The 26,688-nt window shown below is 46.6% G+C and overlaps 1 protein-coding gene across 1 annotated transcript in view; it reads left to right on the plus strand.

The window, feature by feature from the left end:
* Positions 1 to 26,688, plus strand: part of ELOA (elongin A) — a gene marked incomplete at its 5' end in the record, with an annotated part of 55,410 nt that overhangs the window by 5,531 nt on the left and 23,191 nt on the right. The window contains 6 exons of the mRNA XM_030217939.1: positions 5 to 61; positions 8,297 to 8,409; positions 11,337 to 12,465; positions 18,366 to 18,480; positions 19,958 to 20,116; positions 20,581 to 20,678. Coding sequence (XP_030073799.1) covers positions 5 to 61; positions 8,297 to 8,409; positions 11,337 to 12,465; positions 18,366 to 18,480; positions 19,958 to 20,116; positions 20,581 to 20,678 — 1,671 coding nt within the window. The remainder of the gene's footprint in view (positions 1 to 4; positions 62 to 8,296; positions 8,410 to 11,336; positions 12,466 to 18,365; positions 18,481 to 19,957; positions 20,117 to 20,580; positions 20,679 to 26,688) is intronic.

A 26,688-nucleotide genomic window follows, 5' to 3' on the forward strand; every position in this document is an offset into this window, starting at 1 on the left:
GCAGCTGATGAAGAGTCTGAAGAGATTAGCAGAGTTGCCAGTCACAGTTGAAATCCTTGTGGTAAGATATGTTCAGAAATGTAATTTTTTGCTATTTTACTTTTACAGTTTGTGAATATGCAATGTTTATTATAGCCTTTGGCAATATCATCTCTTTTGGAGGAAAGGAGAAACGGGTGATATGATACAGACGTTCAAATATTTGAAATGTATTAATCCGCAAACGAACCTTTTCCAGAGATGCGAAGGCGGTAGAACGAGAGGACATGAAATGAGATTGAAGGGGGGCAGACTCAAGAAAAAATGTCAGGAAGTATTTTTTCACAGAGAGAGTAGTGGATGCTTGTAATGCCCTCCCACGGGAGGTGGTGGAAATGAAAACGGTAACGGAATTCAAACATGCGTGGGATAAGCATAAAGGAATCCTGTGCAGAAGGAGTGGATCCTCAGGAGCTTAGTTGAGATCGGGAGGTGGGACTGGTGGTTGGGAGGTGGGGATAGTGCTGGGCAGACTTATACGGTCTGTGCCAGAGCCGGTGGTTGGGAGGCAGGGATAGTGCTGGGCAGACTTATACAGTCTGTGCCCTGAAGAGCACAGGTACAAATCAAAGTAGGGTATACACAAAAAGTAGCACATATGAGTTATCTTGTTGGGCAGACTGGATGGACTGTGCAGGTCTTTTTCTGCCATCATCTACTATGTTACTATGAGGCTCATTTTCAAAGCACTTAGCCTTACAAAGTTCCATAGTAACCTATGGAACTTTGTAAGCCTAAGTGCTTTGAAAATACACCTCTATGTTACTTTTTTTCAGAACAGAATTCTCTACCCATCACTAAATTGGCTTTCTGCCTGAGGTTCATGCTGTCACTCTCTTTCTGCTGTGGTGGTCCACTTTCTCTTGCTCCTTTGACAATATTTCTAATGTTTACTTCCTTTTTGTCCTATTAGACCTGACCAGTTCAGAACTGATGGGTTTTCTTCACCAGTCAGCATATGGAGACATTGACTGTAGAGCAGTGTGCCCCCCCCCCCCCCCCCCACACACACACAGCACACCGCTCTCCAGCATGCTTTTCTTCCAGCAGATGGTAATGACATCCCATCTAGAGTACTTCTGGATTGGCATGGTGGTTCCTGTTGCTCAAGAGGAAGCCTGGTCTCTGGGCAGACCTCAACACACCTGATGGGATAACTGAAGAAGTTAAGTGCCCTCCCTTCCTCTTAGCCTAGGAAAGTCAGGTTTGAGATGGTCCCTGGTTCCTTGAAAACAAAAAAGTGTTTACTTTGTTAAAGCAGAGCTGCTTAAGGCATTGCTTAATAATAATACTGTAAGTTAAAAATTGAAAGGCTGAAGAGGACTTGAAGCAGCTGGCTAGAGGGAGCTCCGGATTATCTTCCCAGGAGCAGCATGCTGGGACTGAGTGCACAGTAAGTAGAGGTGAGCATTACAGTTGGGGAAAGGCCTCTATGGCCACAGCTTGTTTTGGTGCAGCCTGGGAGAATTGTTATGGCTGTGTGCTGTTTTGGTCCAGTGTGCTGTGGCTAAGTTGCTGATCGTGGTAGTCAGAAGTTTCAGGTTACAGCATTACTTGAGGGACAATGGCAGGCTGTGTTCTGAGGAGACTTCCAGTGTTTGATTCTTTCTCTTATTTCCCCCTAAGAAGCAGCAAAGAAGTGTAGTTAGTTCAGGTCACAGCCTAGGGCAAGCAACCCACAAGGAGGAGCACCTGGCACCGATTCCTCAGTAGCTGGAGGTGTTGCATATTTTCTCCTATAGCTCAGGAAACCTTGAATGGATGACTCCTGTAAGCTTCTTAGGCCCTCATGTCTACTAAATGGGAGACCTCAGGTATTGGGCTGGGAGTAGACTTTATCCTACACAGTGCTGGAGGAAGAGGAGAAGTTTAGGCAGGCTATGGTAGATGCCTTGGTGATTGCAGTCATAAAAAGATTACCCAGTGGAGGATGGTGTGGCTCTTAAAGATCTCCAGGACTATAAGGTAGAGGTGGTCCTTAATTGTTTTTGATGTTGTAGCATTGGGACTTCAGGCTTTGATTATTATGTGGCTAGAGCTTGCTTTCAGTAGATTCAGCTGTAGAATGAGTCTGGTCAGAAGACAGGAGGTCTTAGACTCCAGCTGGAAGTGGGGTTGGCCTATTTGTATGACACTCTGTATGACTTGGAGTTTTCCTGTTGCACGACAGTTTTCCATTTCTGTGCATCCCCTGTTAGTTGAGGAATTAGTTGGCTGATGCAGTTTCTAAATCTGAACTGCCTAAACCTTCCTTTATGGGTAAGTTGTTGTTTGGCGAGGATCTAGAAAAATTGGTTAAGGACTTGAGAGGCTTATCCTTGGAGACTTCCAAAGAAAAGCTAAAGTCCTCTGGTTCTTGAAGCTAGAATATATAGGCCTGGCCGAGCTATTTTCAAAGGAGCTGAAATTGAGTGAGACGCACTTCCTTTTGGGAGGGACAGACGAGGAGGATGTCAAGTAACCCATCCTTCCAATGCCACTCATGCCAAACAATGATGGGGTTCCCAAGAAAGAATGTTCCTTCCAGCTGATTCTGAACCTCAAAAATGTCAATCGCTTCCCGCAGGTCTCCCATTTCAGGATGGATGACTTGTTGATCCGAGCCTTGTCCTTGGTAGGATACTGAGCAGGCGACTTCGAGAGTAGTGCAGCTTCTCTAATCTCTGGCCTTGGATAATCAACTTCAACAAGAGCAAGCTGGAACATTCTTAGAGGCTGGAATAGTTAGAGGTTATTTTCTGTACTCGTAAAGGAAAAATCTTTCTCCTGGAACATAGGATTCAGAAGCTTCGTTCCCAGATTGGGTTCCTGCTTCAGTAACTGTACCTGACAGCCTGGAGCTACATGAAAATCTTGGGTTGATGACAGCAACCTTGGAGTTGGTCCCTTGGACAAGAGTGCCTATGTGGCGCTGCCAGTCTTCTCAGCTGCTGGTCACTGATTTCCCAGAATTACGCACATTGAGATGAACCACTCAAGTGCATCTCAGCATGTGATGGTAGGAGCAGTCTAGCACCTCACTAAGGGAAATCCCTTCCTGATCTCCAATTGGATGGTGGTCACCACAGATGCCAGCCCATCAGATTGGGGAACCCACTACTAGGAACTTAGTGACACAATGGAAGTGGTCACCTACCAAAGTGACCTGGTCTATCAACCGCCTGAAGCTGAGAGCAGTTCATAAGGCACCACTGGCCTTTGCTGCTTCTCTTCTAAGAAGACCGACCAGGGTCTTCTCTGACAGTGCCACAATGTTAGCGTATATCAAAAAGCAAGGAGGCATGAGGAGTTCATCTGGCTTTGGAAGCTCATCTCCTTTTCCACTGGACAGCATCTAACCTTCCTCTCCATGGCACAGATAGGGAGGAAGCAACATCTTCAGGCAGCTTTCCTCAGCAGACACTCCCTAGAATAGATCCTGGGGAGTGTTAGTTACAGTGCCGTAGCGAGGGCGGCTGACACCTGGGGCGGGTCGCCGCTGCGCACCCCCCCCCCCCCGGGTGCAGCACAGCGCCCCCCCCTCGGCGCGCACCCTTACTTGAATTAGGAAGCGAGGGGCGGGCGAGAGGGCCAATCCGCCCCCGAGTGCATGGCGCTGGGAGCTGCGTCGGCTCCGCTGGTTCCTTGCTCTCTCTGCCCCGGAACAGGAAGTAACCTGTTCCGGGGCAGAGGGAGCAGGGAACCAGCGGAGCCGACACCCCCCCCCCCCCCCCCAGCGGCGTGCACCCGGGGCGGACCGCCCCACCGCCCCCCCCCCCCCCTTCCTACGCCACTGGTTAGTTATCTTGAAGAGTGTATTGGTTGAATCTGAAATTTCTAAACCTACATTTTTGAAATATGGTGTACCACAAGGTGCTGTATTTTCACCATTGCTTTTTAATCTTTATGCATATCCAGTTATTGACATTGTGTTGAGATATGGAATCCCTATCTACTCATTTGCTGATGGTATTCAGTTAATTTCATTGGGATCAGCCTGAGAGGGCCATTTGGAGAAATTGCAGATTTGTCTGACTAAATTGAATGATGTTTAATAAATTGCATATGTGTCCAAAACTGAATTGTTATGGATTCGTAGAGGTAATTGTCAGTTATTTTATTTATTTATTGCACTTGTATCCCACATTTTCCCACCTATTTGTAGGCTCAGTGTGGCTTACAAAGACCTGTTATCTTTATCATGGGAAGGGTCTAATATGGTGGCGAAAGACCAAGTATGTAGTCTGTGAGTTTTTCTAGATGCTGGATTAAGTTTTGATAACCATATTTCTCAGTTGGTCTCTTCTTCATTTTACTATATATGCCAATTATGCAAGATTCATACTTATTTTACAGTCTGAATTTGCTCAGTTTCTTTATGCTTATATAATTTTACACATTGATTATTGCAATGCATTGTTTGGGGGGTTACCTGATAAAAAAGACTCCAGTGTGTTCAAAATGCAGCAGGTAAAACTTACTGGTGTTAATCTAGCAATTTGATGAGTTGAAATAGAAATTGTGGGGATGGAACCGTTGTTTAATTTAATTTTATGTTGGTATATGTTGTACTGTTATATTATGAATGTAATTCTGTAACCCATTCTGGGTGCTGTCGGAAGGATGGACTAAATAATGGAATGAATGAATAAATAAATAAGAGCCTTCACTTTGATAGTGGAATGCAGGGGCCATCCTGTTCTCGACCTAATGGTGGATTGTTTCTTCAGCCATCACCGGGAATGTGAGATGGAAGGAATCAATGCCTTAGTTCAGCGGTGACCACTGTTTGTCTTTCTCTATGTGTTTTCAGCATGGCCAATGATAAGCCAAGTACTTGGAAGGGTGGCTTCTCATTTGAGTCTGGTAGTACCAGATTGGCCCAGAGGACTGTGGTGCCTCCAAGTACATTGTTCATGGAACTACTATGTCAGTAGTCAGTATGGTTAGTGCAGCAGACTTTGATCCTGCCCAGAGTCACAAGGAGCTGCAGTGGGAATTGAACCCAATTCCCCTGGATCAAATTCCCATTTTAGTTCCTTGTGATTCTAGGCAAGTTACTTAACCTTCCATTTCCCCAGGTACAAATAAGTACCTGAATATACTATGCAAACCACTTTGAATGTAGTCTCTATTTGAGATTCTACATGGAATGTTGCTTCTATTTGAGATTCTACTTGGACTGTTGCTAGCAGAGGAGTAGCCTGGTGGTTAGTGCAGCGGACTTTGATCCCGGGGAACTGGGTTCAATTCCCACTGCAGCTCCTTGTGACTCTGGACAAGTTAGTTAACCTTCTATTGCTCCAGGTACAAATAAGTACCTGTATATACTATGTAAACCACTTTGAATGTAGTTGCAAAAACCACAGAAAGGTCCCATTGCCCTTTCCCTTCAGTGCCCAGTAGTCTTGGAAGATATATCCCCCTTTGGTCGTAATGGCCTGACTCTTAAAAGGTCAAGGCCGAGGCATGGGGTATATTCAGATGAGGTCTCTAACTCATATTCTTGCATTTGTCCAAGAGCGTTGGGCTCCTTAAACGTGCAGGTGACAGCTGTAGCTTGTTTTCTTAATCCTTATTGATACCAACCTATTCCATCCGGCGATTCTCAAGATCACTTTTTCTTTCCTCACTGGTAGATAGAAGGAATCAGTTCTGGAGTTTTGAAGCATTGGTATGGTAGCCTTTTGTCCCTCCCCCCCCCCCCCCCATTCTGTTATCGATTGTAGTTCTATTCCCTTTCCCTATTGTGTGTTGTCTAGTAAGATAATCTTGCCCCTCCCCTCTCTCGTTTTTAGATTGTACGCCACTCAGATGGTACATACTGTTGGGCGGGATAGTAAATTGTATTAAACTTGAACTTTTCAAGGATGATTGTAGAATTCCTCCTTGGCTTCTCATATGGATATGGTCCCCTTCCTGAAAGAAGTCAATTTTCTGTCCCCTGGTTAGGTCTGTGTATCAAGAACAGAGTTTGAATCTGGTTCTTACAGCATGACAAAGGGCCCCATCTGAGACCCCTAAAAAGGCCACAATTAGGGTTTTCATGTTGAAAACATTATTTCTGTCCACTGGGTTTCTCAACTTCAGGCTTTATGTTGCTGAGATCTGTTTCTGCATTTCACGAAAGCAGGAGTTTCTATCTGTACTGTCCTTCCTTTCTGTTATCCACCGACTGGGCAAACGCCTTTGACGGTACTGTGTAAGCCACATTCAGCTTGCAAGTAGGTGGGAAAATGTGGGGTACAAATGCAACAAATAAATAAATCCTCCCTTTCTTACATAGGATTTTGGAGCCGATTCTCTTCTGTGAGATGTCTGGATGATTGCTGAAGGCCCAGTGTTTGCTTTTTGTGTTTTTGTTTATATTTGTGTGCTGTTACCCTCTCTTTTGTTACTGGATGTTTGGAGAGCCATGATGACATATCTTGAAGAAACTAATGAATTTTGGAGGACTGACAAATTGTTTGCTTTAGAGGCAGCCTGATGTTTTTTGAAGACCTATAAGGACAGTCATTGTACATTGGCTTAAATACATGATTTCTTCAGCCTTTATCCTTGCAGGATAACTGCCCCCTTTGTCCATGAGACGCATGGCTAATTTTTTGGGTGGAGCTCAGAGTAGTTTGTCTTGGACATTCTGGATGGATCTGATGAGGATGCTAAGGAAGGAGAAATTAGAGCTTACCTATTTATTTTTGTTCATCAGTCCAGGTTCCTGCCCTAATTCAGAGTCCTTTTGGTAGCATATCTTGTTCCCTCACAGTTCCATTCGTCTTTTTCTCCTTGTACAAAATTCTAGGGAAATGAAGTTTGTTTCTAAAGGTTTCAAGAAATGAAGGTATATTGGTGTTTGTCCATATGTTTCATAGCTTCCCACTGCTTTATTAGTCAAATACTGAATTGCTGGAGCTGCACAGTGACCTTGTAGGTCGGAGCACACACTCATTTATTTTCTTTATCCACGTGCTAGCCAATGGGCACAACACTTGCAAGTTCTGGACTGATCTCGTAGCTCAGTGTGCTGCTGCGGCTAGGAAAGCGAATAGAATGTTGGGTGTTATTAGGAAGGGTATGGAGTCCAGGTGTGCGGATGTTATAATGCCGTTGTATCGCTCCATGGTGCGACCGCACCTGGAGTATTGTGTTCAGTACTGGTCTCCGTATCTCAAAAAAGATATAGTAGAATTGGAAAAGGTACAGCGAAGGGCGACGAAAATGATAGTGGGGATGGGACGACTTTCCTATGAAGAGAGGCTGAGAAGGCTAGGGCTTTTCAGCTTGGAGAAGAGACGGCTGAGGGGAGATATGATAGAAGTGTATAAAATAATGAGTGGAATGGATCGGGTGGATGTGAAGCGACTGTTCACGCTATCCAAAAATACTAGGACTAGAGGGCATGAGTTGAAGCTACAGTGTGGTAAATTTAAAACGAATCGGAGAAAATTTTTCTTCACCCAACGTGTAATTAGACTCTGGAATTCATTGCCGGAGAACGTGGTACGGGCGGTTAGCTTGACGGAGTTTAAAAAGGGGTTAGATAGATTCCTAAAGGACAAGTCCATAGACCGCTATTAAATGGACTTGGAAAAATTCCGCATTTTTAGGTATAACTTGTCTGGAATGTTTTTACGTTTGGGGAGCGTGCCAGGTGCCCTTGACCTGGATTGGCCACTGTCGGTGACAGGATGCTGGGCTAGATGGACCTTTGGTCTTTCCCAGTATGGCACTACTTATGTACTTATGTACTCTAAAGGAAAGAAAATTAAGAAGCAAGATGTTTCCTTTAGTCCTATTCTCTGTTTTCTATCTTTAAACTAGTTTCCAGTTGACAAGAGGACATTGTGTCCTATCCCATGCCTTTTTAATTTCCTCGGGACTCTCTCATGAGGGATGTTGTCAAAAGCGTTCTGAAAATCTAGATACACTATGGGGCTCATTTTCAAAGCACTTAGACTTATAACGTTCCATAGGTTACCATGTAGTGCTTTGAAAATAGGCATCTGTATCAACTGGCTGGCCATTTCTGCCTCTAGTTTATCTTTACATGTTGTGTTTGGGTCTTATACAATGTGACTGCTTATATGTTTGTATTCCACTACTAGATTGCTGGTGGTTGCTGTATTGTGAATTAGAAATGCTAAGCAGCTCATCTCAACCTTTAGTATTTAGCCTAATAGTAAGGGAACAGAAGTCAAAAATTTTGATACCCTCCAACTATGACTTATATCCTTGCAAGCCTCCAGTACTAATTGTTGTTTCTCCTTTCTTCCCACAGGAAACAGGTGTGGGAAAGACTGTGAACAGCTTGAGAAAACATGAGTGTGTTGGAGATTTTGCTAAGACCCTTGTGGCCCGTTGGAAGAAGCTGGTTCCACAGGAAGTAGACCGGTGAGTCCTTCCCTCCCATTTATTTATTTATATGCTTACCAGAATATTTTATTCCTGCTCTTCTGGGCTTCCAACTCTGTTGGGCTTTTACATCATGAGTGTGCATTTACAGCTATTCACAATTTTTTCCATTACTTCTATATCCTCTCGTCTTCGTAGAGACCATCGCAGTCCATAGCTAGGAGCTTAACAGTCTGAATTCAGCTACTAGGTACTGCTCCCTCCTCCTAAGAAGGAGAAGCAGAAGATAAGATTGGGACTTGAACCTTCTGGATTTCTATTAAGCTGCCAAGCACCTGAAAGTTTTCCTTTCTATTTGTGATATTTCTTAAGTCTTTTTGCACGGCTATAAAGTGAGGTGTGACTTGAACTGATTAGTATATTAAAAATCCATTATTTTTGGGCTCAACTGGCTCATGAAACAAAAACCATGGAAATACTATCAGTTTTGGAACACCTTATTACACTTCTCTTTTTAAATATGGTTTTAGCCATACTTTCTATTATTAGATTAATTTCATTGAATTCCATGATTTGCTATTTAATATATAATAAAAATATGAGTGGGCAATATCGGTTTTTCTATGATAATATCTCCTAATTTACACTACTGTATCAATATATATCTCCACTTGTACTAAGCTGTTTTTTTCTTTTTATATACTATAGTTATCGCGTTGTTATAATGTTCTATCTTGTTGTTTTTTTTTATTTTATTTTATTATTGTTATCTGCTTGATACTGCTAATTTAAATATTAATGAAATCCGCCTCATTAGAGCCGTTCCTTCTCTTTGGCTTTGTGCGATGATACTTTTCTGTTTTTTTTTTTGTGTGTTAAATCTTTGATATAAAATGGTGTATGGTTATTTAAGTACATGTTCTTTAACTGTTCCATCATTTGTTAGGCTGTAGCTAATATTTAAAAGATTTCTTTCTCCTCCCAGAAAGAGGAAACAACTTTTATGCAGCACGATTGTGAAATGTTTGAAGTGCTCTAGACACAAGGATGTAGCATCTATTTTTCCATCTGTCTGAAAGCTTGATTCCAAATTCTTGGTCTTCAGTTCCTCACTAAGATTCTGCTGGTTAATGCTTTGGTTTCCAGTTCCTTCCTAAGACTCTGCTGGTTAATGCTTTGGTTTCCAGTTCTTCCCTAAGCAGTGGCTTAGGAAGGGGGGGGGGGGGGGGGGCGGTGGGGCGGTCCGCCCCGGGTGCACGCCGCTGGGGGGGGGGGGGTACCGGCTCCGCTAGTTCCCTGCTCCCTCTGCCCCGGAACAGGTTACTTCCTGTTCCGGGGCAGAGAGATCAAGGAACCAGTGGAGCCGACGCAGCTCCCGGCGACGTGCACTCGGGGGCGGATCGGCCCTCTCGCCCGCCCCTCGCTTCCTAATTCAAGTAAGAATGCACTCGTGAGGGGGGGGCAGGGTGCGCGCCAAGGGGGGGGGCGCCGTACTGCACCCGGGGGGGGGGGGGGGGTGCGCAGCGGCGACCTGCCCCGGGTGTCAGCCGCCCTCACTACGTTACTGTCCATAAGACTGCTGGTTAATGCTTTGGTTTCCAGTTCCTCACTAAGACTCTGCTGGTTAATGCTTTGGTTTCCAGTTCTTCCCTAAGCAGTGGCGTAGGAGGGTGGGGCGGTCTGCCCTGGGTGAACGCTGCTGGGGTGGGGGGGTATCGGCTCCCCTGCTCCCTCTGCCCCGGACCAGGTTACTTCCTGTTCCGGGGCAGAGAGAGCAAGGAACCGGCGGAGCCGACGCAGCTCCCAGCGACGTGCACTCGGGGGCGGATCGGCCCTCTCGCCCGCCCCTCGCTTCCTAATTCAAGTAAGAATGCACTCGTGGGGGGGGCAGGGTGCGCACCGAGGGAGGGGGGCGCCGTGCTGCATCCGGGGAGGGGGGGGTGCGCAGCGGCGACCCACCCCAGGTGTCAGCCACCCTCACTAAGGCACTGTCCCTAAGACTCTGCTGGTTAATGCTTTGGATTCCAGTTCCTCTCTAAGACTCTGCTGGTTAATGCTTTGGTTTCCAGTTCTTCCCTAAGCAGTGGCGTAGGAGGGGGGGGGGCGGTGGGGCGGTCCGCCCCGGGTGCACGCCGCTGGGGGGGTATCGGCTCCCCTGCTCCCTCTGCCCCGGAACAGGTTACTTCCTATTCCGGGGCAGAGAGAGCAAGGAACCAGCGGAGCCGACGCAGCTCCCAGCGACGTGCACTCGGGGGTGGATTGGCCCTCTCGGCCGCCCCTCACTTCCTAATTCAAGTAAGAATTCGCTCCCGGGGGGGGGGGGTGAGAATGTGCGCCGAGGGGGGGGGGCACTGTGCTGCACCCAAGGGGGGGGTGCGCAGCGGCGACCCGTCCCGGGTGTCAGCCGCCCTCGCTACGGCACTGTCCCTAAGACTCTGCTGGTTAATGCTTTGGTTTTCAGTTCCTCCCTGCTGGTTAATACTTTGTTTTTCAGTTCCTCTCTAAGACTTGCTGGTTAGTTCCAGGACTCAAGAAGTTGCTTGCCCAAAGAAAAATGTTCAGTTCTCTGTTTTACTTTTCATGACATCTACTCGCTCTTGTTGCTGCCTTTTTTCTCTCTCTCTTTTTTATGTGCAGTATGGCTTTTATTTTATTTATAGCACTTATATCCCACAATTTCCCTCCCACGGGCAGGCCCAAAGTGGCTTACAACAGTCTATATAAACATACATCAAGTCAGCGAACAAACAATCAATGTCTTAGAAGTGTAAAAGAGAGAGGGTAAAAACAAGGAAGGGAAAAAAGAGAAAGGAGTGGTGATCAATATGACGCCATGACAGAGACAGTTCAGAAGTTAGAGATGCTTGGCGGGTGTTGAGTGTAAGCTTTGCCAAATAAAAAGGTCTCAAGGTGCTTGAAGTTAGCACCTTCTTTAGAGTAATTTTGGCTTATATTTTTCTTTGCAGAAATAATGTTGCATCTGAGGAGCGAGAGTATGATAAATCCAGTTCCCGAAAAAGGCACAGAGCTCCTTCTCCAAAATTCAAGAGTGATGTACAGGATGACTTAGAGAAATCATTCCAGCAACATCCTGGTCAAAGTGATAGAGAAAAGAAGCAGAAAAAATGTCCTGACACTGATAGAATAGCGGGTTATAGTAGCAGTGAGGGCAGAGAGGAAGAGAGCTGGTGCCAGTCACTCGTGGATAACTATTCAAATCCAGAATATTCTGATGATGAGCAGGGGCAAGTAGCACAACCCCTCAGTAGCCCCCCTCATGTGAACAGAGAACATTATAGACTGGAGGCACAGGAAAGCCGATATCATAGGAAAGCAAATAGAAGTCAGGAAAGGAGCCAAATTGGGACCCTGGAGAAAGGTACATCAAGTCAAAGCAAAGAGCACAGATTCCCCCACAAAGAAAAGCATCGCACTGATAGCAAGGGAGATAATAAAAGCTCTAAGAAAGAACAACATCGAGAAGGGCCCTTAGCAGTCAGCAGGCAGGAAAAGCTACAGACTATAGATAGTGGAGGGCAGACTGCTAAAAAAGCCAAGCATGGGGAGAGTGGGCTTGTTTTCACCTGCTCAGGCAAAGAGAGGCCCCAGCCATGCACAGAGGAACTTTCAGGTACCATCATTAAAGAGAAACAGAAGGATCCAAAGAAATTCACAAGTGCAACTGAAGAAAAACTGAGCTCAGAGAAAGACATAGATTTTTCATATAAAGACAGACAGAAAGTGGAGAAAAGCAAACGGCACGAAGGGAAATCTAACATCTCTGACACAACTGAGCAGCAAAAGAAATCTGTGCTGTTTTCACCAAACTTGGAAGAAGTCGAGCTGGATGATGAGTATGAACAACCCACCATGTCCTTTGAATCTTACCTAAGTTATGACCAGCCTCAGAAGAAGAAGAAAAAACTTGTCCGTAGCCCAGCTCCAGTTTCTGAGAAGGAAGGAAGAACCAACAAGCGAAATGGATCGAAGACCAGTACCAAGAGTTCTGATTACAGTAAAAAGCCCAAAGATCAGAAGCATATTTGTGATCAAGAGACAAAAAAGAAACAGTCATCGCCAACTAAACCCAAAAAGGTAAATGAGCTGAAAGTTACCCTTATACCAGATGGAAATAATGCTAAGTTACCAAGTAATTTTCACTTCCAGAACAGGGAAGCTAGAAGTAGTTAACTGCATGTTACTTGAGCACTGGCAGTAGTCAGCTAATTGGGTCACTTCATTGAGATCTTTTATAAATTTAAAGGTTTATAATTTGTGTACTATATATCAGGTTATTACCCATGCTAAGTTTTAATTTGCTAATCTCCAAGTTTGATTGTATTTTATACTTAAATTTGGTCATTTTACTGATATACTCTTAACACAATGGAAGTTTGTTAACCTATACCTGTTGTACACCCTCTTGAGTGAATCTGTTCATAAAAGCAGTTAATAAACATATCTACAGGGCTGGTACTTCTACCATATGCACAGCTATGGTCAATGTTATCTTCCTTGTCATCAGCAGCAGATGAATCCATTAACTGATGGGTTATGTCCGCCTACCAGCAGGTGGAGATAGAGAACACTGAAAAACCATAGTGCTCTATGGACAGCTAGCTCCATCTGCCTTCAGTATTTCTCTATCTCTCAGCAGGTGTGGACGTAGCTTGATCAGCTCCTGGAAACATTCTGCCTGGGGTGGCTCCTGTGCTTTTGCCAGTTGAAGCTGGGGTGTTGTGGCTGGTGGTGCCCACTTTGAAGTCATATAGGTTCGCCCTGTCCCTGCCTTACCCGTCCCCCTGCCTACCGGAGTACCTCTGTTGCTGCCTGCCTCCAATTTTCCTCACAGTGTTAAAAAAAAATAAAAAGGACGCATTGGTTCTGCGTAGCTATTCTGAGGCTATTTTCCACGTGCAGCTTGACCGGAGCTCGTTTGACTCGGTCTTTTGAGGTGGGGGAGGTCCCGCGGACGCTGTTCCGATCGGGGTAAGTTTGGTGCGAAGCCGCCATTTTACTTATATAATTCCATCCGGTCGGATGATGGCTGCTGAAGCAGTTAAACGCTGCTCCCGTTGTGGTAAACGTAGATCAGCAGCGGGGCTCTGTAAGACGTGCTGTTTAGATGCTAGAGCTGGTATGAGCATGGCGAGCAATGATTCTTCCCGCTCAATGGAGCTGGCAGCGGGTGCCATTTTGGAAGCACCGCACCCTCAACCCTCACTGTTGCAGAGGAGTCTGAGTGCAGGGGGACGCCTCGGTTAGAGATTCGGAGATGGAGGGTCAGGGTGAGTTTTTCTCCCCGGAGTTTGTGCTTTTAATGCATAAAGCTTTCTTGCTGAAAAGAGCTCTGCCGCACGTGTCTGACACTGCGCTGCTACCTGGTTTCCCCCCGGGAGTTGATGGCCCGGGGCTGGCTGATTCCCCCAAGCGTTGGAAGGACGCAAAACATAGATGGGTAAATTCCCCATTGGAGAGTGGCGCACTTCCCCCCCCCCCCCCTGTGGTCGGGCGGTATAGATTCTGAGGGTTCTGGCAGGGCCTCATGGTCTGAAGAGCCAGAGGAAAGTGCCGGTTTGCCACTGAATCTGGATGATCTCAATGCGGTGAGGATTTTCCACCGCAGTGAGCTGCCAGCACTCATTTCTGACGCCTTGCAGGACCTCTCGATTGATGATCCTGTCAAGGGCGAGGCCTCCTCTGGTAATCCGAGGATGGTGAGTACTAAGAAGCCTGCTCGAGCCTTTCCTGTGCATGACTTATTTCAGCTCAATGGTCTGAACCTGAAGGGCCTTTGAAAGTGGCCAGGGCTATGGGTCAGCTTTACTGTCTGAGTGAGGAGCACTTGGCCCCTTTGGGGATGCCTAAAGTGGACGCCTTGGTCACGGCGGTGCCTAAGAGGACCACCCTCCCTGTAGAGGGAGGGGTTGCCCTGAAAGAAAGGCAGGATTGGCAGCTTGAATCTGCGTTGAAACGGTCTTTTGAAATCTCGGGCCTCGCCTTAAGGGCGTCTATTTGCAGTTCCTATGCTGCCCGGGCCTGCCTTTCTTGGTTACAACAGGCAGCGGAGCAGCCCACGGATGGTGCGGAGTCCCTTGCTGAGGTTGCTCCGCGGATGGAGTCAGCCCTGTCATTTTTGGCTGATGCCCTCTATGATCTGGTCAGAGCTTCGGCTAAACAGATGTCTGTGGCGGTTGCGGCCTGCCGCCTTCTATGGCTATGGCATTGGCGGCTGACATGGCCTCTAAGCACAGGCTGGTGAAGCTTCCCTTTCGGGGCCACCTGTTATTTGGAGAGTTGCTGGAGAAGATTGTGAAAGACCTGGGGGGGCCCTAAGCCCCAGTGCTTACCCGAGGATAGGCCGAGACCTTCTTCCAAGGGTTCTGTGTGGCCCTCCTCTTCCAGACCTTGCTTCCGTGAAGCTCGCAAGTATCGGCCGGGGCGCTCTGCTGGGGTTTCTCAAAGTGCCCGTTTTCAGCAGAGGAACTCCTTTCGCTTGAACAAGCGTTCCGCAGCGGCCGGTTCAAGGCCTGGAGTTCAGGGGCGGCCCCCTCAATAACGGGGCGCCGGTCCATTCCTCGATTCCTGCAGTAGGAGGACGTCTTTCCCTCTTTCTCGAGGAATGGGCCAAGATTATCTCCGATCAGTGGGTCTTGGACCTGATCAGAGAAGGTTACCGATTGGAATTCAGCGCCCGGTGAGAGACGTGTTTGTGGAGTCCCGATGCGGTACTGCCGTCAAACGGGCGGCGGTAGAGGAGACCATACAAGTCTTGTTGCACCTTCAAGCGGTGATCCCTGTGCCTCCCGCCGAACGCGGATGTGGTCGCTACTCCATTTACTTTGTGGTGCCTCGGAAAGGTGGGTCTTTCCGACCGATCCTCGACTTAAGGTCAGTCAACGAGGCACTAAGAGTGTGACATTTTTGCATGGAAACCCTGCGCTCCGTCATTGCGGCGGTACAGCCAGGAGAATATCTCACGTCTCTGGACCTAAAAGAAACTTACTTGCACGTTCCTATTTGGCCCCTGCATCAACGGTTTCTCCGGTTTGCGGTGTTGGGAAAACATTTCCAGTTTCGGGCCTTGCCTTTTGACCTCGCCACAGCTTCCCGCACCTTTTCCAAGGTTATGGTGGTAGTAGCTGCCTTTCTCAGGCGAGAGGGTATCCGGGTTCACCCGTACCTCGACGACTGGCTCATCAGAGCGGATTCGGCAGACGAAAGTCGTCTGGCCACAGCCAGAGTGGTCTCAGTACTGCAATCTCTGGGCTGGGTCGTCAATATGCCCAAAAAGTCACCTGACCCCCTCTCAGTCTCTCGAATATTTGGGGGTCCGGTTCGACATGGCCTCGGGGTTTGTCTTTCTACCCGACCAAAGGTGGTGCAAGCTTCAGAATCAGGTCCGTCTGCTCCTGCCTCGCCCGTGAGCTTGGGACTTTGTCCAGCTGCTGGGGTCGATGACGGCCACTTTCGAGGTAGTGCCATGGGCGAGAGCGCACTTGAGACCTCTGCAGATTGCCCTGCTTCAACAATGGTCTCCAATGCCCCAGGATTATCAACGCAGACTCACGTGGCTCCCTGCGGCCTGGCTCAGTATGGAGTGGTAGCTCTCCGACAGCATGCTGCGGCGAGGAATGCCACTGGCGCTTCCCTCTTGGTGCCTGGTGATAACCGATGCCAGCCTGGTCGGCTGGGGAGCACATTGCAAGGGAAGCTATGCCTAGGGTCTGTGGACACCCACGGAATCGGGGTGGTCCATCAATCGCTTGGAACTGAGAGCGATATTCCAGGCTCTTCTGGCCTTTCACAAGTCTCTGGAGGGGCTGGCTGTCAGAGTTCTGTCGGACAATACGACAGCTGTGGCCTACATAAATTGACAGGGCGGCACTCAGTGCAGAGTATTGGCCGCGGAGGCCGCTCAGATTTGCCACTGGGCCGAGCTACACCTGCAGCTTCTGTCAGCAGCTCGCATAGCAGGTCAGAGCAACGTGCAAGCTGATTTTCTAAGCAGGCATCAAATCTACCCAGCGGAGTGGGAACTGGCAGACGAAGTGTTTCTTCAGATCTGTGCCAAATGGGGAACGCCCGTAGTGGATCTAATGGCGTCAAGCGCAAATGCCAAAGTCCCGTGCTTTTTCAGCAGACGGAGAGATCCTCGCTCGGCGGGGTTGGATGCCTTGGCTCAACCCAGGCCTCCGGGCCTCCTGTATGTGTTCCCTCCTTGGCCCTTGATAGGGTGAGTCCTCCTGCAAATTCAGCTACATCAAGGAGTGGTGATTCTCATTGCCCCGGATTGGCCCAGGCGGCCGTGGTACGCGGACATCCGGCGGATGCTGGTGGAGGCCCCGCTTCCTTTGCCTCGGGTACTGAACCTGTTGATGCAGGGTCCGGTGACCATGGAGGATCCCTGCTGCTTTGGTCTTACGGCATGGCTCTTGAGAGGGCGCAATTGAGAGACAAAGGCTATTCTAACAAAGTCATCTCCACTCTCTTGCAGGCCTGCAAGCAGTCCACTTCCGTTGCTTATGCTCGGATCTGGTGCCAGTTTGAGGTGTGGTGTATTTCAAAGGCGATCACACCCACGAGGGCTACAGTCTCGCTGATACTGGAGTTTTTGCAGGATGGTTTACAAAAAGGCTTGGCCTACAATTCCCTGCGAGTGCAAGTGGCAGCATTGGCTTGCTTTCGAGGGAAGGTCTCTGGCCGCTCATCCGGACGTTGCTCGATTTCTAAGAGGGGCACTCTGGCTCCGCCTGCCAGTGCAGCTGCCATGTCTGGCTTGGAACCTGGGGCTGGTGTTGAAGGCTCTCCAGTGTTTGCCCTTCGAGCCGCTGAGGCGAGCTTCAGAGAAGGACGTGACTCTACAAACAGTCTTTTTGGTGGCCATAACCTCGGCGAGACATGTGTCTGAGCTCCAGGCTCTGTCCTGTCAAGACCCCTTTCTGCAATTCTCAGAGTCTGGAGTTACGATACGTACTGTGCCTTCCTTCCTGCCTAAGATGGTTTCAGTGTTTCACCTAAACCAGCCTATTTATCTGCCCTCCTTTACTAGGGAGGAGTTTCCGGAATCTTTTGGGCAGTTACATCTTCTGGATGTTCGCAGGGCTCTCTTGCAGTATCTGCAAATGTCAAATGACTTCAGGACCTCTGATCACCTTTTTGTCTTATCAGGTTCTCGAAGAGGGTCTCCAGCGTCTAAGGCCACTATAGCCCGTTGGCTCAAGGAAGTAATTTTTTCTGCGTATCTGCTGTCAGGGCGGTCTCTGCCTGAAGCATTTAAAGCGCATTCCATGAGAGCGATTTCCTCTTCGTGGGCTGAAACAGGAGCACTCTCTCTCTTCAGGAGATCTGTAGTGCGGCTACTTTGGCTTCTATGCTCTCCTTTGTCCGGCATTACAGGCTGGATGTTGCAGCGAAGCGGGACGCGCAGTTTGGAGTGCAAGTGCTTGCTCAGGGAGTGACATATTCCCGCCCTAACTAGGGAGTGCTTTTTTACATCCCATCAGTTAATAGATTCATCTGCTGCTGATGACAAGGAAGGGAAAATTAAGTTCTTACCTTGGTAATTTTCTTTCCTTTAGTCACAGCAGATGAATCCATGATCCCTCCCTGTCTGTTTATTTGTTCACTTGTTTCCTGCAGATATGTTCCCTCATTGGGAGAAGTTGGAAAACAGTCTTCAGGATTTCTGTTCTGTTACAGGAGGTTGAGATCGTCCCTCCTTTGTGTGGTTATTGCTCCTGTTCTGGGGCATTCGTTCGCTGTGAGAAAAGTTCATGTTGTTCTACTTTGAGGATACACTCTGCTTTGGAAGTTTCAAATACTGAAGGCAGATGGAGCTAGCCGTCCATAGAGCACTATGGTTTTTCAGTGTTCTCTATCTCCACCTGCTGGTAGGCGGACATAACCCATCAGTTAATGGATTCATCTGCTGTGACTAAAGGAAAGAAAATTACCAAGGTAAGAACCTAATTTTCCCTTTTAATTACTTGCAGATGAAAATAGATGTGGTACCAGCATTGCCAGATATTCCTTTGCCTCCGATTCATCCCAATTATCGACCTCTTCCCTCTATTGAAGCTGTTCCTTTCTGTCCCCAGAAGAAGAAAGGTAGGAGCTGGAAGGAAGAAACAGAGAAACTTAAAAGATGCAAATAGAAAATAAGAACACGGACAGTTTGTGCCCACCTTCTGTGCTGCCACGGGTCTAATTTGATCTGTGCTGTTCTTTCCCCCCCCACCCCTTACCACGTTCTCCCCATGGTGGCAGTTGTAGGGCACCTCCTTGTAAATACCCCAATGCTGCACTGTGAGCACCTATTCTACAGTGGCGTCTGGAATTCAGATTGCATCTCAGAATACTAGTCTAGCCTTGTGTTTAGGAAACTGCAGTTACACCACTTTTAGAGCAGGTGTAACTGAGTGTGCTTAGGTACAGCAAGGGCGCATGTTAGTGTTCTAGAAGTTGCGTGCATCACTGGGCGACATGCCCATGCTCTGTCCCATGTGTATGTGCCCCCCTTTCATTTGCACACTATAGCACTTACATGCATCCTTACAGAAAAGTACTACTTTTGTGCATATATGTGTGCAAAAGGGCTCCTAAACTCAGGTCCTAGTTATAGAATTACCTCTCTGTGACTTTTCTCTGTATATGTGCTTGGATTCTGTCACTGTTCTGGCTCTTGTAATCTCCACCTATGCCTAGGTGCTAGTTCTAGATTTACCCTTTCTGTGTGTTGATAATTATACTTAAAAAGGGAAGGGGGACAGATTTTGGATTTAGTTCATGTCTTTTTTTCAGAGTTACATTCAGGTGCGCTAGGTATTTTTCCATCTCCAAAGTGCTCACATTCTGTTTGTACCTGAGGCAGTGGAAGGTTAAGCGACTTACCCAAGATCACAATTTGCACTTAGATTCTGGCAGTCCAGTTCCCTCATAGTTCCTTCTCTCATGTCTGCTATGACTTCATCAGGACACAAATTTTCAGTGTATGTCCTTCCCTCCCCTAATATCTGTCTGGAGCATTCCTTTCAGAAGTTTAAAGTTGGATTAAAAGCATTCTTTTCAAGTTCTCCCTCTGCCTCCACTGTCTTGCCAGGAGGAGGTATCGAGGGATGCAATGTCTGGATCTGCCTTACAAATTCTTCAACTTCTGTCCTGTCCTATCTACCAATATAATTCCTTTCTCTACTTCCCTTTTCTTTGAAATATTTGTAAATGAGCCATATAGCAAGCCTATAATTAACTTGGAAATTTGGATTTAAACGGGCTTCCCTGTTTTGTTTGTTCTTTTATTGTGCTGTATTTTATCTGATGTATATTTTTGATTTGAAATATGTGAATGATGTGGAAATGAATTGACTCCTTGCCACCTGAAGCTTTGACTGAGACTTTCTAATGAGATGTTCCACGTATGAAGAATAGAAACTGGGCCAACTAGATGGGACCCTACAGTTCTCATCTGCTGTCTTTTCATGTTTCTCTCTTTCCAGCCATATGGGATGACAGGACCTGTTTGTGACTTTTTCAGCTGAATGATTGGTCCAGTGTGGGTTTTAGCTCTTTTTTTTTTTTGCTTTCACAGTGCTCTCCTCAACAGCTGAACATGAGGATTCGGCTGGCTTTACTGGGCGCAGATTAAATTCCAAGATGCAGGTTTATTCTGGTTCTAAAACTGCTTGCCTTCCAAAGATGATGTCTCTGTATGAACAATGTATCCGTGTTCTGGCCAACAACATAGATTGTGAGTATGCTGCTGGGTTTTAAATGAGGGAAAATTCCAGGGTATCAGAATAATTATCTCGGCTGTTGGGACCGCAGGTTTTTTAAAGCTTCAGATTTGATTGTGAAAATCTTCCTTTTCTAAATGTGTGCCTGCCTCTCTCTTCACCTTCTAAAAAGCTCTTTTTTTGCTCTGGATATTTGGTGACACATGCACTGCCTTTTGAAGCTGTTAAGAATTCATGGGTTCTTTGTATTTCTAGACTACATTATGTAGCTGATATGGGGGTAAAAATCACACTAGCTTCTTAGTGCAGGGCTACTGTTCATCTAGAGCTACAACGTTTTGGCTTTCCGTCTGTACCTGTGTTCTTTTGATTATTGAAAGGGGAACACTATAGCCACAGTCTTGTATGGCCTGGGATTTAAACTCTGCTCATTATTAACAACATGCTGCTAACATGTTTCCTGTGTGGTCCTTTACAGCAATCTATGAAGTGGGCGGTGTTCCATTTTCTGTGCTGGAGCCAGTCCTGGAAAAATGTACCCCTGAGCAGCTCTATCGAATTGAGGAGTGTAACCATGTGAGTGACCAATGCTGGGGAGAATTCCTAAAACAGGGGGGATGCAGCAAGTTCCTCATGGGTGCATGGAATTTAGTGCAGCTCAAGAGTGAGTGAATCGTCTTATGTCTTAGCTTTACCTTTTCTTCCAGAAAAGCTTTCTCAGGTTCTGATTTTAAGCTCTGGGACAGTATTCATTACAAGTTTATGCAATTGATCTCACTCTGGAAGTTGGTTCCAGGTGGTGGTCACTGTATATTTCAAGCCAGTATTCTGAATTTGATTTTCTTAAACTCGGTGGTTGTCAGCTGCAGATGGGTGAATGAGAAGCAAAATGTCTGGTTCCCTCTGCACTTGTGTAATTATTGGCTTTGTCTAGCATTAACCTGATGGGATGTATCAGTAACTATAATCTACCCAGTTCTGTTTTTTGGGCATTGTGATGAAGGTTGTTGAAGCTTTGCTTTTGTTCAGTGCCATTGTCTGAAGATGGTCTTGCTCATTTTCTAAAACTTTTTATTTCCGAGTAGAACAAAACGCAATTAAGCAGTAGTCATTATAGGAATAAATCTTTTTCAACAATTAAGGCGCACACATATGCCAGTTAATAGAATTACAGAATAAAAGGTCCAAAATTTACTCTAAATAAAATTATACAATCTACTGGTTTCTTTACGAAAGTGTCAGCTTCTTATAGTTGTCTGTTTAAAAAAGTTGAGCATGCCATTCAGCCTAAGATGAGTCTTGAATCTGGCAGCCAGTACCATTTGAGAGAGAAGTTGCTTCATTTTTATGGAAGGGGTGGGTGTGCCAGTTGATTATATGTTGAGAATGAACTGTGGCGGACAATGGTTCCCAAACCTGGTCCTGGAGGCACCCCAGCTAGTCAGGTTGTATTATTGTAGATATCCTGAAACCCTGACTGGCTGGGGTGCCTCCAGGACCAGATTTAGGAACCACTGATGTAGGAGAAAATAAGGGGTATTAGTAAATTGGAAAGATAACCTGCTCTCCCTGTATGTAGTTCAGCCATTTTTGAAGAAATTTTCTCCTGATCCTTCAGTTACAACTAATTACTGCCAATATGTAATCTCCCTGATCTCTACAAAATACTAGAGTAGTTTTTCAGCATCATTCTGATTATGTTGAACAGTGAAATGTCTTATATTAAGTTGAACTGCTGTACTGAGATGATTGTAACGACACTTCTTTAGCGTCACTCCGGACTGGTCCAGAAAATGACTGATGGGTTGTGCGTGCCTTCCACAGGTGGAAACTGACTCTTGTGAGAACCAATAAAAGCCCTGGCTAGCTAGTGATAGATTTAGTATTCTCAGTCTCCAGCAGGTGAATGGTGGTAACATAGTAGATGACGGCAGAAAAAGACCTGCACGGTCCATCCAGCCTGCCCAACAAGATAAACTCATATGTGCTACTTCTTGTGTATTCCTTACCTTGATTTGTATCTGCCATTTTCAGGGCACAGACCGTAGAGGTCTTGCCCAGCACTAGCCCCGCCTCCCAATCTCGGCTAAGCTTCTGAGGATCCATTCCTTCTGAACAGGATTCCTTTATGTTTATCCCACGCATGCTTGAATTCCTTTACCATTTTCATCTCCACTATCTCCCGCGGGAGGGCATTCCAAGGATCTACCACTCTCTCCGTGAAAAAATACTTCCTGACATTTTTCTTGAGTCTGCCCCCCTTCAATCTCATATCATGTCCTCTAGTTCTACCGCCTTCCCATCTACGGAAAAGGTTCGTTTGCGGATTAATACCTTTCAAATATTTGAACGTCTGTATCATATCACCACTGTTTCTCTTTTCCTCCAGGGTATACATGCTCAGGTCAGCAAGTCTCTCCTCATACGTCTTGTAACGCAAATCCCATACCATTCTCGTAGCTTTTTTTTGCACCGCTTCAATTCTTTTTACATCCTTAGCAAGGTATGGCCTCCAAAACTGAACACAATACTCTAGGTGGGGCCTCACCAACGATTTATACAGGGGCATCAACACCTCCTTTCTTCTGCTGGTCACACCTCTCTCTATACAGCCTAGCAACCTTCTCGCTACAGCCACCGCCTTGTCACACTGTTTCGTCGCCTTCAGATCCTCAGATACTATCACCCCAAGATCCCTCTCTCCGTCTGTACCTATCAGACTCTCGCCGCCTAACACATACGTCTCCCGTGGATTTCTACTCCCTAAGTGCATCATTTTGCATTTCTTCGCATTGAATTTTAATTGCCAAACCTTAGACAATTCTTCTAGCTTCCGCAGATCCCTTTTCATGCTTTCCACTCCCTCCCGGGTGTCCACTCTGTTGCAAATCTTAGTATCGTCTGCAAAAAGGCAAACTTTACCTTCTAACCCTTTGGCAATGTCACTCACAAATATATTGAACAGAATTGGCCCCAGCACCGATCTCTGAGGCACTCCACTAGTCACCTTCCCCTCCTCCGAGCGAATTCCATTTACCACCACCCTCTGGTTTCTGTCCGTCAACCAGTTCCTAATCCAGTTCACCACTTCAGGTCCTGTCTTCAGCCTGTCCAGTTTATTCAAGAACCTCCTGTGGGGAACCGTGTTAAAATCTTTGCTGAAATCTAAGTAGATTACGTCCATAGCACGTCCTTGATTCAGTTCTCCAGTCACCCAGTCAGAGAATTCAATGAGATTCGTTTGACACGATTTCCCTTTGGTAAAACCATGTTGTTTCGGATCTTGCAAGTTATTGGCTACCAGGAAATTCACTATCCTGTCCTTCAACATCGCTTCCATTACTTTTCCAATAACCGAAGTGAGGCTTACTGGCCTGTAGTGAGCCCTTTAGTCTCTTACCTTTTTCTTTTCTCTTTCTGTCTAATCTCTCTTTCCTGAATTAAAAAAAAAAAAAGAGAGAAAACAATTGGATTTTTATCTCTGTAGTGTTTTATCCTTTCTTCTGTGCTCCAGTGTTACTGTTAGCAGCAAAGGCTCACGGGGGGGCTTGAAAAACCTTGGGGGTGTCACACTCGGGTGGCTGGGTCCCTCCCCTCATGACCTCCTACTGTTTGGTTATTAGTGCAGACAGCAGCCTCCTTGCTAGAGCAGCATTGCACTGTCCTCAGCCCTGTCGTTGGAAGAGTGCTCAGAGGACTGGGAGAGACAGCCATGTTGCTTTCTTCTTACAAAAAAAAAAAAAAAAGGTGCGAACTAGCAAAGCAGCTCTGCTTTGGGACTAAGCTATTCTTGGGTATAGCCCTTCCTTCTGTAGGATTGGGTGATTAGCGTCTGTCTTTCCTTCCTTTCAAGGGGGGGGGGGGGGTTGATTGCACTTTTTTGTCCTTTAGATTGTAAGCTCCTTTGAGCAGGGACTGTCCTTCTTTGTTAGATTGTACAGCGCTGCGTAACCCTGGTAGTGCTTTAGAAATGTTAAATAGTAGTAGTTGGGTGTTAAAAAAAAAAAGCTCTGGCGCTGTACAGTGTGTCAGAGAGCAGGTCTCGTAGCAACCGGAGTGTGTAAGTTCTGTACCACCAAGGAATTTCAGCCAGTTTCTTCAGAGTCAGCATCTGGGTCAATATAGCGGGTGCTCTTAAGTTGAAAGCTAGTTTTGGCAGGAAACACCGCCGTGTTAGAGCAGCAGCCTATCTCGGAGCGACCTGCTTCTGTTCCGCTGCAGTTGTCAGAGGCTTCTTAGCTGGCCGTGGCTGAGCAGGGGGGAGTTCCTGAGGGGAATTCCCTCTTGAATTTGTGTTACAGATGTACCAGGCCTTTCTTTCACACAAATCGGCTCCTCCTTCAGTTCCTTCTGATGTATCAGGGAAGCTTCGGTCATCAGTCAAATGACCTGGGGTTCTCCTGGGATCTGGAGTAAGGCAATGCTTCGGACACAGATCCTGAGATACCCTTCCTTGAGGAAGATGTTGTCATGGAAGATACTGAATTCTCTGAGGACACCTGTCCTGCAGATCCAGTTGCAGATGTGCTCCTCCCTAGAGAGGATCCCTAAGTGGTGAGGATTTTTCATAAAGAAGATAACAGGACCTCATATCTTTGGTTTCTTCTACTTTAAATTTTGAGGCTGAGTCTGCAGCCATGCAGAAGCATAAGGTTGAGTTTCCGGACAAGGGCATTAGAAAGGCTGGCAAAACCTTTCCTATGCATCTTGACATCCGAGATATCATTCAGGCACAGTGGGACATGCCAGATGCTCCCTTTCGCCTTTCAAGATCCATGATTTGTCTCTATCCAGTTCCGGATCAGGACAAATCTCTCCTTAAACCTCCAGTGGTTGATGCAGTGGTCTCTGCGGTGACCAAAAGAAATACAGCACCCGTGGATGGAGGCATGGCTCTGAAAGATGTGCAAGATTAGCATATGGTGGTCTCTTTTAAAGAATAGTTTTGATGTCTCTGCTCTGTCAGTACAGACAGCCTGGGCAAGTCACTTAACCCTCCATTGCCCCCTGTAAGCTGCATTGAGCCTGCCATGAGTGGGAAAGCGCGGGGTACAAATGTAACAAAAAAAAATGTGGTTCCTTGGTGGCCAGGGCTCATTTTCGCTGGTCCGTAAGGGTATTAGATTGGACGTCGGATGATTTTTCCTTAATAGACACAGAGGTTGCGAAGAATGAGATGGGTTCTGCTTTCCTAGTGGATACCTTATGATTTGCTGAGAGCTTCTTCTAAATCTGTGGCCTTAGGTGTGGCCGCATATCATTCTCTTTGGCTTTGAGGTTGTTCTGCAGATGCTGCTTCTAAGTCTAAGCTTAGTAAGTTTCCCTTTTGAGGCTCCTTTTTGTTTGGTGAGGAGTTGGACAAGTTGGTTAAGAGTCTGGGAGATACTAAAGTTCCTCGACTTCCCGAGGCTTGTCCTCGGTTGACAGGACGCAGTCTTCTGTCCAGCTGTGGCTGGGATTTTCTTCAGTTCAGAGCTGGCAGAGTAGCTCCCCGTTCAGAAGTCTCGGTTCTTTCAGAGGTCCCAGTCCTTTCATGGATGCAAGATCTTCTTTTCAATCCCCTGCCCTTCCTTCCCAATCAAAGTCTCCAGGCCTAGCTTCTAATTCCTGTAGGAGCTCGCTTAGCTCAGTTCTATTGGAGGTGGGTCCAGATTACCTCTAATCAGTGGGTGCTAGAAGTTATTCATGACAGGTACGTCTTAGAGTTTGCGCAGCATCTGCTGGATGCCTTTCGGGAGTCTCCTTGTCGGTCTCGTTTCAAAGCAGAGGCAGTCAGGGATACCCTAGAGAGGCTCTTCGCATTACAGGCCGGCTGTCCAGTTCCAACCTCAGAGATCAGAACAGGTTGCTGTTCCATTTATTTTCTCATCCTGAAGAAAGAAGGGTCCTTCTGTCTAATTTTAGATCTCAAAGAGATCAATTGGGTGCTCAAAGTCTCCAGTTTTCATATGGAAACTCTTTTCTTGGTCAGGGGAGTTTTTGACCATGCTAGACGTAACAGAGGCCTGCGAGAACCTAGTGTCTGCCTTGGGTGACTATACTGATATCTAGACTCAGGGCATGAGCACTGAGGGGCAGGTCCTGGACATTGAGGGAGCTTCCTCCCCTGATGGGCTGGAGTACTGCCTCTTCTGAGGCCAACACCAGCCCACTTCTAAGTGCCGATGCATTTCCACATTCCCATTCGTCCGCTCCACCAGTGTTTTCTTCACTTTGTGATTTTGGGCAAGTATTATCAGTTTCAAACTCTGCTTTTTGGCCTTGCGTACAGCTCCTTATACTTTTACGAAGGTCATGGTCGTGGTGGCAGCAGCTCTCAGAAAGGAGGGCATCCTAGTCTAGCCTTACCTAGATGGTTGGTTGATCAGGGCAAAGTCATATCAAGAAAGTTTGGAAGTCACAGCTCCGGTGGTCCAGTTTCTTCAGTCCCTTGGTTGGGTGGTGAACCCTCTCAAGAGTCGCTTGGTACCGTCTCAGACTCTCACCTATCACAGAGTCTCCGATACTCTTTAAGGATGAGTATTTCTTCCACAGAGCAGGATTGTGAAACTTCAAGATCAGATATTTATTTATTTATTTATGGTTC

Source organism: Microcaecilia unicolor, chromosome 11, assembly GCF_901765095.1.
Source record: "Microcaecilia unicolor chromosome 11, aMicUni1.1, whole genome shotgun sequence".
Taxonomy (NCBI): Eukaryota; Metazoa; Chordata; class Amphibia; order Gymnophiona; family Siphonopidae; genus Microcaecilia; species Microcaecilia unicolor.